This window comes from Corvus brachyrhynchos, unplaced genomic scaffold (genome assembly GCF_000691975.1).
Source record: "Corvus brachyrhynchos isolate BGI_N302 unplaced genomic scaffold, ASM69197v1 scaffold376, whole genome shotgun sequence".
Classification (NCBI taxonomy): Eukaryota; Metazoa; Chordata; class Aves; order Passeriformes; family Corvidae; genus Corvus; species Corvus brachyrhynchos.
The window spans coordinates 423,802-434,975 of NW_008238966.1; the positions used below are offsets into that span (position 1 = coordinate 423,802).

The 11,174-nt window shown below is 54.8% G+C and overlaps 1 protein-coding gene across 2 annotated transcripts in view; it reads right to left on the minus strand.

Annotated features, from left to right (window-relative positions):
- Positions 1-11,174, minus strand: part of CYSTM1 (cysteine rich transmembrane module containing 1) — a 66,384-nt gene that overhangs the window by 22,418 nt on the left and 32,792 nt on the right. The window contains exon 1 of one of the 2 annotated variants that reach the window (XM_017738677.1): positions 2,053-2,366. The exons of the other annotated variant lie outside the window; for it this stretch is intronic. Coding sequence (XP_017594166.1) covers positions 2,053-2,351 — 299 coding nt within the window. The 5' untranslated portion in view covers positions 2,352-2,366. Of the gene's footprint in view, positions 1-2,052; positions 2,367-11,174 lie in introns of those variants that run through there. 2 annotated transcript variants of the gene reach the window in all.

Consider the following 11,174-nt stretch of genomic DNA (forward strand, 5'->3'; position numbering starts at 1 on the left):
ACAGTGCTATTTTCTGCTCATTGAGCCACTGGGTTTGAGGTCAGAAGCAGGAAGTTAAGACAGGATATGCAACCCAGAGAGTAGAAAACATCAATACCAACAGTAGCGAATGAGCGAACCTGCTCATTCAAGGCTCCAGCTCCCACGAGAAGTTTTCAGGGACCCCTGATAAGCTTCCAGCCGTGCCACACACAGATCACAAACAGGGGGCAGGAGAAATGCAGACCTGTTTCTTGAAAATCCAGAGTTATACGAGCTTGCTCTGCCCTCGTAGAAAAAAAAATCAGGTAACATATTCATCCGATCCTGCATAGAACTTCCCCAAGAACAGGCAGCTCCTCTGTTTATGGCACACAAAGCCCTCCAGGTACTTCTCCATCACCCCGGTGCAATGCTATGAGCAGGAACATCTCTGCTTACACTCACAGAACAGCTCTGGTTGTCTGAGCAGCAAACCACTGCCCATTTTAAATGTAAAATGGACCTGGGGGGACACACAGCAGCAAACCAGCAGAGCTCTCTGCTCTGACTGACGCCAGGGCACCACCTCGCAGGGTCTACTCAGCACACACAGAGCCCCCACCCATGTCAGAGCCACTCCTTTACGCGACAGTCTCCTCTTCGACCTCTGCTGCAAGGACACCCACCAGCCTCTGCAGATTATCAGTTACAGCTCTCACACCATTTGGGGAATGACGAATCAGTATTTAACAAAGATGGCCTTTATAGCACATGAATAAGGGGCAGAGTGAAACAGACTTCGTGCTGCAGAAGTTCCTGTGCTTGGTAAAAACCACTATCCTGCGCAATAGATGACTATTATCTAACATGCACATTAATCCCTGACTGTCCCCAAAAAGCACTGAAATACGATCAGTAGAATTTATAAAGTCTCAATGTTTTCAGCCTCCTTCCCAGTCTACCTGATACAGTAATATTATTATTATCATCATCAAAAATTTCTAGGAAGAGTCACTTATTATTTAAGCAACTGATGAGAAATACCCCTTTCCCAGCACAGCAGCACTTCCCACACCTTGTATCCTATCACTGTATTTACACAGCACAAGGAGAAGGCAGCTGCTCAGCACAGTCATTATAACTCACCCACACTTACTACCTTACCCAGACTTACCCTACTTACAGTCAGGTTGCTCACACACGTCTCGTAGTACAGGCATCAAAAGCAGAGAGCACCTCTTTTTTTCCTTTCAGATAAAGCTAAACACGAATCTGGAGTGAGTGGGACAGCTCTTGGCACTAGCCCGGACAGAGAGGGTCTGCCCACTGCCATCAGAAGGGGGGGCAGATCCATGCGGCAGAGGAGAGGAGACAAGCGCTCTCCTTCCCTCATTCTCCTATTTCACCATGACATTTAATTATCCAAATGAGGTCTCCTCAGCTATAGGAACAGGAAACATAAATCCAGGACAACCATAATGGCTTTTAAACACACGATGCAGCACTATTATTTTTACTCCCAGTGCTACCATACCTCTTGCTCTACACTAAATAATCCTCAGCATCAGTACCACCCGCGCCCACCCTGCTCTCGCCCCTCGGTGCACGAACAGCCTCAGCCGGGCAGCACCGCGTCCCCCGCGCACAGGGCAGCGCCGGGAGCCCCCGCCCCGCTCCGCCGCGCCAGCCTGGGATTGTTTAGGGCACCTTTGGGACAACGACGGCATGGCCGGCGCTGTCAGACAGGGCGGGACCCCCGGGCTGGGGGACGCGCCTGGGGGGGGTTCACCGGGCTCCTCCTGCCCCGACCCTTCCGGAGCGCTGTCCCCAGCGCGGTCACCCACCGCAGGCTCCCAGGGACGGGACGGGACGGGCCCGACCCCTCACCCCGAGGAGCCTTCCTGCTCCTCATCCTCCCCCTCCTCATCAGTCCTGAGCGGCCCCGCGCCCGGCCCCGCTCCCCCCCACCCGCCGCAGCTCCCACCCGCGCCGAGCCGAGCCCAGCCGAGCCGAGCCGTGAGGGCGCGGCCCCCCAGCCCCTCACGGAGCCCCGGTACCTGCGCCCTGCGCGTCTCGCGCCGCCACCCGCACCTGCTGCGTACCCCGCGGGGCGGTGACGTCACGGGAGCCCCAGGCCACGCCCCCAGCGGGGCGGGCACGTCACGGCCCCGGGCCCGCCCAAGGGGCGTGGCCACGACGGGGGCGTGGCCGGAGGGAGGGAGCCGGGTGGAGCCGGGCCCTGTCCGAGCCGTCGCGGCTGGCGGGGCTGCTGGTCTTGTCTCTGTCCTGCCCTGTTCCTGTCCCTGTCCGAGCTGCTGCTCTTGTCTCTGCCCCTGCCCCGTCCCTGTCCCAGCTACTGCCACTGTCCCTATCCCTGTCCCCGCCTCCATTCCTGTCCCTGACGCAGCTGCTGCCACTGCCCCTGTTCCTCTCCCCGTCGCTGTCCCTGCCTCTGTCACTGCTGGTGCCCCGGACCCGGAGCGGAGTCTGAGGAGCCTGAGGTTGGAAAGGACCCGCGGGGCTCCGGGCCCTGCCCGTGGGGAGGGGGCTTCCCGGCAGCGCAGCTGAGCGGGGCTGAGCAGGGCTTAAGCCAAGGAAGGACCGCGGGGCCAGGGTGGGCATGGGGGGCTCGGGACGCAGCCACAGCCCGCTCGGGGCCGGGGTCAGCAGCATGGGACCCGGAGAGCCTTGGCCCCACCGGGGACCCCCGGGCATGGCAGGGGCTGGGCTGGGCCCCACAGCCCCCCCACGGCGCCGCTGTCGCTTCCGTTCCCTGCGGGGGCTGGACGGGACACCTGGCTGGTGACCGGGACCTTTGCACGGGCGCTGTCGCCTTCTGCTGATAACGGGACGCGTGGGTAGGAGAAGGTCCAAGCACAGAGCCTGGGAAAGCAGTTACGGGTTTGCCCAGATAAAATAGGTCAAGGACACAGGTTGGAGTGTTCAGTCACCGTCCCTGCCCCTGGCACATGACCGTGACTCACAGTGGTGGCCAGCGGCGAGGGGACAGCAGTGGCCGCCTGTGGAGTGACGCTGTGCCTGGGGAGCGTGAGGTGGGGTTGGGGACAGTGGTGGTCCCCAGGGAGTAGAGCAGCATGACCCTGCTCCTGTGCTGCTGTGCGTGCTGAAACCAGCTTCCTCTTGCCCACCATCGAATAGCAGATCAAATCAGGCCAGCATTAAGCTGGGTCCCTAATGAGGCTCAACCAGGAAGAAATTATTTAAATTAGTTACATGACATGCTATATTCTTGGGCGAGAGAAAAACAGGATACACAGCTACCCCTGCTCTGTCTGAAGAACTCAGCCAGCACCCGAAGTGTGTCCCGAATGAAACCTGCTGGCTGACGGGAGGTGTGAGAGACATTCGAGAGCCCTTTCCAGGGCACCGAGCAGAGTCTGCCCTTCCCTGGATGTGGGCAGTGAAGCACACACACACCCATCGTTCCCCAGCCTTGTCTGCCCCAGCCATGCTGCTCTCCTCACACAGAATCATTTAAGTTGGAAAGGCCCTCTAAGATCATTGAATTCAATCATTCCTCCAGCACTGTCAAGACCACCATTAAATCATGTCCCCAAGTGCCACATCTACATGTCTGTTAAACCCCTCCAAGAATGGTGACCCCACCATTGCTGTGGGCAGCCTGTTGCAGTGCCTGAACACCCTTTTGGTGAAGAGATTTCCCCCAATGTCCAACCTAAACCTCCCCCAGTGCAACTTGAAACCATTCCCTCTCATCCTGTCACTTGTTACCTGGGAGAAGAGGCCAACTCCCACCTTGCTACAATCTCCTTTCAGGGAGCTGTAGAGGAAGAAGGTCCCCCCTGAGCTTCCTTTTCTCCAGGCTGAGCCCCCCGAGCTCCCTCAGCTGCTGCTCATCAGATTTGTGCTTCAGACCTTTCCCCAGCTCCATTCTCTTCTCTGGACACGCTGCAGCACCCCAACATCTGGCAGAGCCTCCCAGGAGGCAGTTTGCTCTGCAGAATGGGAAAAAACCAACCAACCGACCAACAAACCAACCAACTCCTCTGGATCATTTTATGCCACACTTGTGGGTCCAAGTGGCTCATGCAAAGGGTGTGAGGAAGTGGAGGGCTGGCATGGAGAGGCTGGGGGAAGGCACTGCCCATGTGGGCGCGAGCTGGGGCTGCTGCTCCACTGCCCTGGAGCTGCAGACAATTCCCTCCCACGCAGTCTCCTCACCCATATGCTTTGGAAACGATACTGCCCAGCCAGGACCTTGCAGCAGGCACAATATACACTGTTCTGCTGAGCAACACTGGACTGGTCCTGGTCCTTGACTCCAGTGCCAGCAGGCACACACTGTTGTCCTGTTAAACATTAATTGGGAAAGCAGCTTGAAAAGCATTGCTTGGCTTCATTAAAATCTTCAAACATCACTTGATACTTACATATCCTTATTAGCAGTTTGCATATACTTCAAATACTAATGCAGGCCAGGCTTTATTGCTCTTAGTGCCCCTCCAGCAGAAATTACACATTAATTTCTAAGTGCAGCTGTCTTTACCCTGGGCTGGTAGGGAATGCTGTACAATAAACTGGGACTTAGCTCCTACAAAGAGAGGACAAGCCAGCTCTCCCCTGGAAAAAGGAGAGGCAGGACACTGAGTGAGGACACGTGGAAGGTACATTCACCCAATTTCCATCAGGTGTGTTAGCACATCCCCGGAAGGCACCTGAGAGGTGTGGGAGAACCCTGGAGGCGTTACACATGTTGACCTGATGGGCTCACATGAGCTCCCACGCAGGCTTTGCTGCGATGTGTGGTGTGGCTGCAGCGGAGGGCAGGGAACTCCTGAGATACAGGAATGGAGCTGTTTGAACATGGTGTCTGAGATGGTGGAGGACAGACCAGGTCTTGCACCCTTTGCACTTCTGCTGGTGTCTTTTCCCCCTTGCTTTCTCCTGTTCCCTGGCATGACCCACCATTATTAGCAGATGTGGGAAGGGAGGTGTGAATCCTCTTTATTGGGAAGCCTGTGCTGCCTGGAAACTCTGGTTTAGCAATATTTATCTCCCCCCAGCCCTCCCTGTGCCTGGCAAACTCAGCGGCTCCATAATCAAAGCTTTTGTCTTTGTTGTTTACTTTTTTCTTTCTGATTGCCTGAACAGCAGCAGCCAGAGGCAAGGAGTTGACCTTGCCAAGGACGAGGGCAGGAGCTGGACCTAGACAGCAGGACAGGCTGTGGAGAGCAGGTGAACAGGAACAGGAGAGTGCAAGGCCATTGCAGTGGCTGTTTGCCCCTATTCCTGTTGGTTTCACACCTCTTTCCACATAGTGGTTTGGTAAAGCCCATTGCAAAAGCCTTGTGAAACACCCCACTGTCTTTGCAAGAGGGTTCTGTGAGACTACAGGTTGCAGGCAGGGCCGGCTTTGTTGGTGATTGATTTTGGTGGAGGTGTCTACAGGGCAGAAGGGACCGGGGAGGAGATGTCCTTGTCCTTGTCTCTGTGACAGTGCCGGCTGAAGAGATCCTGCTCCATCCCCAGACTGCCACCAGCCTGTGCCTTCCTTCCTACTTCATGCCAGTGCCTCCACAAAAATACCATTTAGGACCTTGTGAGCAGATCCAGGATCAATGTAACACCTCAAAAGGAAAATGCTGCCCAGGAGGATAAAGTGCCTGGATCTGCACTCTCTGTGCTGAAATCCCAAGCCCTGCCTGGGACAAAGGTCTTTCTTACCCATCACCTTCAATATTGGGAAGTTTTCCTGACTTGCTTGGTCAAAATTCGTGGCTTGAAAGTTCAGATCTGCAGTTGCTGTCAGTGACACACGTGGTTTTGGAAGCAGGTGTTGGTCTGCCCTGCAAGGAGCTGTGCCTGGGTGCCTGATCCAACTCGAATGAGTGCTGCTGGATCTGGGAGCCGATGGGGCTGGTGCTCCTGCTGGCAAACCATGGTCTGTGAGCTGCGAAGCAGGAGCAAGCCCAGGCTGCAGAACCCATGTGTGAACGGGTCACTGCTGTCCTGGCTGGTCCAGCCCCAGTCACAGCCTCCAGGCATGGAGTTGTTGAACAGATTCAATGTCCCTTCACATCTGTCCAGCCTCATCTGGGTGAACCTATGTGGATACAAATATGCAGCTAGCAAGAATTTCTCTTGCTTCTTTCCAGTCCCGTGAGATATTTTTCTCTCTCACGGAAGATATTAGCAGAGTTCTATAAACTATGAACACCTGCGACCTTGAAAAGCTTTGTTTATGGTACAGTAAAAAAATATTTTGACAATGGATGTTTTAGGATTTTAGCCAATCACACCAAGGGATGGCTGATCCTTTGACCAATTAGACTATGAAGAAAAAAGTCGATAAAAGAGTTGTAAAATAATTAAATAAATGAATCTTTCTACACAATTCCTGCCTGTTAGATCTCTCTTCTCCTCCCTACCACTGTGGGACACTGTGATAAACCTAAGCCCTGCACTCTGAAAACTGTTTCTGTCAGGGAGGTTGTTCTTCTGTCCTCACTCAGGATGGGTTCTGGTGTGCCTCCCACTGACTCACAAAATCCTCCAAGTGCTCCTGGTCTCAGCTCTCCTGTCTGTGGGTGAAATGGAGTGTTGCTGGCAGCATCTTCCTCTCTGCCCTCCCCTCTTCACATGGCTCGCTGTGCCCCAGCCCTGTGCAGGATGGTCCTGAAGCTGCTCTGCTCTTCTGCTCAAAGGTCCCAGGGCTTTGGTGCTAGGTCATTCTGAAGGCTTGGGTTTCTGCTCTCCATAACACTCGGTGTCCTTTGATCTCTGCCTGCTTCATCCTTATCGCTCACTCCCACTTAGTAAAGTAAGATTTATGCTGGTAGATAAGATAGGAAGGCAGTTACATTTGGGTACGGGAAAACAAAACATCATCAAGAGCCAGGCTGACCATGAATGGAAAGAGAACAGATCACCTGGCAAGGTCCAAGGCTCAAGGACCCCCTTAGGAAGGTGCCTGCTACAGGGGAAGCTGGAGCCATAGCTCTCCTCCTGCTATACCAGGCTAAGAGAGGCTTGGGATGTGTCTCAAATCCACGGATGCTCCCTGCACTCCAGTGTGGCTGGCAGAACTGGGATGTGCTCTATTGAATTTATAGCTGTTGGTGCTGTTTAGCTGGTACTGAGCAGGCTCCTGTGCTTGCCATGGGGATCACTTTCCTGACTGTATATTACAGCCTAGTGCTCATTAGTGGCTGCTTTTTGCTTTCTCTGCTGCTGTAGTGCTTATCACCTCCCTGGATCGTGCCTGGAAACACTTTGATAACAGCCATGGCGATGGGCCTGGGCTGGCACGTGGCCAGGGCAGTGCTGCTGTGTCTGTGCTGGACAGGCTGGAACTCCAGTCTGAACCTGAGTTGAAGAGACTGAGATGTGTGAATGAGTCCACAGTGGAGCACAGATCCACCTGCAGGCCGTGGAGGAGCCCACGCCAGAGCAGGGGGATGCCTGAAGGGGCCTGTGCTGGAGCAGGTTTGCTGCAGGTCCCGTGACCCCGTGGGAGATCCAAGCTGGAGCAGCTGGTGAAGAACTGCAGCCCGTGGGAAGGACCCACGAGGGGAATTGGAGGAATTCAGGAAGGGCTGTCTGCCGTGGGTCAGACCCCAGGCTGGAGCAGGGGCAGCAAAGATTCCCTGCAGCCCGTGGGGCAGCCCATGGTGGGGCAGCTGTGTCCTGCAGCCCGGGGAGGACGAGGATGTGACCCCACACTAATGGGGAGTCTGGCAGGAGCCCCTTGGTGCAGCCAGGCTGGGGACAAAGGCAGGAGTTCAGTGCAACGTTAAATCAGGTAGTGTGGCCCAAAAGGACCAGGGATGGAGACTGTGATGGATCTGTAAATTGTTGTAAGCCACAATTTGAGTTGTTTCAGGAATTTGCGTTTCAGGAATTACTATGACAGGCACCACTCGACCCAGTGCAGGAGGAGCCTCCCAAGAAGCAGTTGCAAGGCAGCAGTGACCTGACCTGAGCTGCCTTTGGTGCCCAATAACTCCCACCACACAGCCCCTCTGCTGTCCTGAGTGACCACCAGAACAGATGGAGCTCAATGTCATGGACTAGATGAATTCAACAGACATTTTGTTGATGCTTTATAAACATTTTCTGGAGTGGTCCACAGACTAAGGGAACGATATCTGTGTGTTATATCAAAGAATGGGAAGGGGGGTGGTGGGTATTGAAGTTGTATTGAATAGTGTGGGACCTGGACTGGTGTAAATGGTATGGAATATGAGGTAGAATGTGCTGGGTTTGGCTGCGGTAGAGTTACTTTTCTTCCCAGTGGCTGCTCTGCGCTGTATTTTGGATTTGTGCTGAACATGGGGTTGATAATATAGAGATATTTTTGTTACTGCTGAGCAGAGCTGGCACAGAGCCAAGGCTTTTTCTGCTTCTCACACTGCTATGCTGCCAAGGAAGTTGGGTGTGTGGTGGTGGTGGGGGGGAGACACAGTCAGGATAGGTGATCTCAACTGACCAAAGGGATATTCTATAGCATCAGTGCTTGGGGTAGCTTGGGGTGGCCTGGGGGACCACTGCAGAGGGGGATGTGCATGGAGGATGTGTCCATGTGGATGCAGAGCTCCACAGGCAGCTCTGGGGAGGGGAGGTGGTGCAGGATGAGGCTGAGCACAGGAGGCTTCAGCAGGGGTTTCACCAGGGTCCTGCATGATGGCTGGAAAGGGGCACAGATGAGGTTGCACAGAGGGAATTATGTCTTAGCGTTTGCAGCTTCCTGCTGCCAGTAGGCTAAACCACCACCCTGACAGGAACTTACAGGAGAGATGGGGCAAGACTATTTACAAGAGCATGTAGTGACAAGACAAGGAGGAATGGGTTCAGATTCAAAGAGATTAGGTTTAGATTAGATATTAGGACAATATTCTTCTCTGTGAGAGTGGGGAGGCCCTGGCACAGGGTGCCCAGAGAAGCTGTGGCTGCTCCATCCCTGGAAGTGTCCAAGGGCAGGTTGGACGGGGCCTGGAGCAGCCTGGGCTAGTGGAAGATGTCCCTGTCCATGGCAGGGGGTTGGAACTGGCTGATCTCCAAGGACCCCTTCCAGCCCAAACCACTCTGTGATTTTGTGACCCTTCAGAGCAGACAGCTGCAGGTGTCCTGTGGTACCCAGGAGCCCTTGGCTCCTGCAAAGCAGATGGAAGAGCACTAGAGAGAAGGCTGAAATCACTCTAGGATGTAGCTTAAGTAGCAGCTCAGCTTTGCATCTGCGGCTCCAGTCCTGTGGCTCCAGAGCCAGGTGGGCTCTGGAGTTTAGACTTCCCAAGAAGGAATTTGGATGTGCAGTCCTGACAGCATCCCACAGCTGCAGGACCCCTGTGCGCTGCGGGGACAGGTGAGGGGACAGTTGTGTTTGGCAGCAATGCACTGGCACCCTCTAATGACACAGCCATGAATATTTGGGGGGGGGCCTGGGTCGCTCCTGCAGCCTGTCCTGCCGTGCTGCTGCTGCCTGCTGCTCTGCTCACAGCTATTCTGGAGCCTTCAGCGGGGCAGGGCCCCAAGCTGGGCTCCCCCTTCTCCACCTGCTCTGCTCCAAATCCACACCTCAGCTGCCCCTTGCTGCCGCAGTTTCCCGGAGTGCAAACATCAGGGAGACAGCAGGGAGGGTTTGTGGCCGTGCATTGCTCTGCCAGGTGAGCTGCCAGCGAGCACTCTGTTCCCATCCCTCAGCCCCAGGAGCAGAGCCAGCTGTGGTTGCCCCTACACCACTGCAACAGGAGGGCTGGTGAGCCTATGGCTGGGTCCTGTAACCCCAGTTTTGGCCACACTGCCCAGGCTGCCTCAGGAAGCCCCTTTCCTCCCATTTGTCCTGCATCAGAACACTGGCACAGTTTGCCAGCTTGGTTACATGGGCTCCAATCTCTCCCTTCCAGCCCACTCTGTGGCAAAGCCAGAGAATGTGTCACTGAATTGGGATCACAGAATTGTGGAATGGTTTGGATTGAAAGTAGCATTAAAGCTCATCTCGTTCCACCCTCCTGCCACGGCAGGAACACCTTCCACTAGACCAGGTTGCTCCAAGCCCTGTCCTATGTGACCTTGAACACTTCCAGGGATGGGGCAACCACAGCTTCTCTGGGCCTGACCACCCTCACAGGGGAGAATTTTTTCCCAATATCTAACCTAAATCACTCCTCTCTTAGTTTTAAAACCATTCCCCCATGTCCTATCACTCTGTTCCTGTGAAAAAGGTCACTCTCCTTCTTCTTTATAAACCCCTTTAAGTACTGGAAGGTGACAATGAGGCCTCAGCTCGCTCAACTTCATCCCAAATGATGCTGAACCTGATGAGAACTTGAGCTGCACAGTTGTCTTCTTGGTAAGATCGTGCCATGGCCAACAGTCTGGGTGCCCAGAGTGGGCTTCAGACATGCACAGCAGGGCACTGTGTCCTGTATGGAAGCTCAAGGGAGGGGAGGCTCCTCTCCAGCTGCCCCAGCCCCACCGAGACCCTGCTGTCTGACTCTGGGAGCCCAATGGGGTTCAATTTGCTCAGCAAGGATGGTTTGGCCATGCTCAACCATCTGGCAGGACCTGATGGCAGAGCCTGCCACGATGGCAGGCAGCAGCTCTCTTGGTACGGAGTGGGCAAACACAGTCAGCTCTTCCCTGGATGTTGTGTTAGTTGACAAAAGGCTTTGGTGCCCTGGAACTGAATTTGGCCATGGGGAGTAGCAGGGCAGTGCCAGTGCTGTCCTGCCAAACTCATGGCCAAAGTCAGCATTTCCTACCTCAACTGGGAGAAAGGGAAAAAAGCTGGGGAACAGCCCTAGCAAAACCAGGATTGTGGATCCTTGTGCAAACAGGCCAACATGACCTTGAGCAGTGAATCAACAGCCTGAGCAGGCCAGGACCAAGAGCTCCCAGGGAAGCCTTTGTCTCCTCTGACAGACGTGAGGACTGAGCTCTGGTCCATGTCCCAGGGCATCCCTCCTCTCCTGCGGGAGCTGCCCAGCACTATCAGCCCCCCAGGAGATGTGCACAGAAACCTCTCCCCTCGAGAGTGGGTGGCTGTGGGGAGGCTGGGCAGGGCTTTGGGCACTCTGTACAAACAGGAGCAGAGGGGTAGGATGGGATGGGAATGGGGATGAGATAGGAACAGAATGGGTGTGGGATGGGGTTAGGGATAGGGATAAGGAGGAGGATGTGGAAGAGTGGAGTGGGATGGGAATGGGGATGAAAGGGATGGGATGGGGATTGAG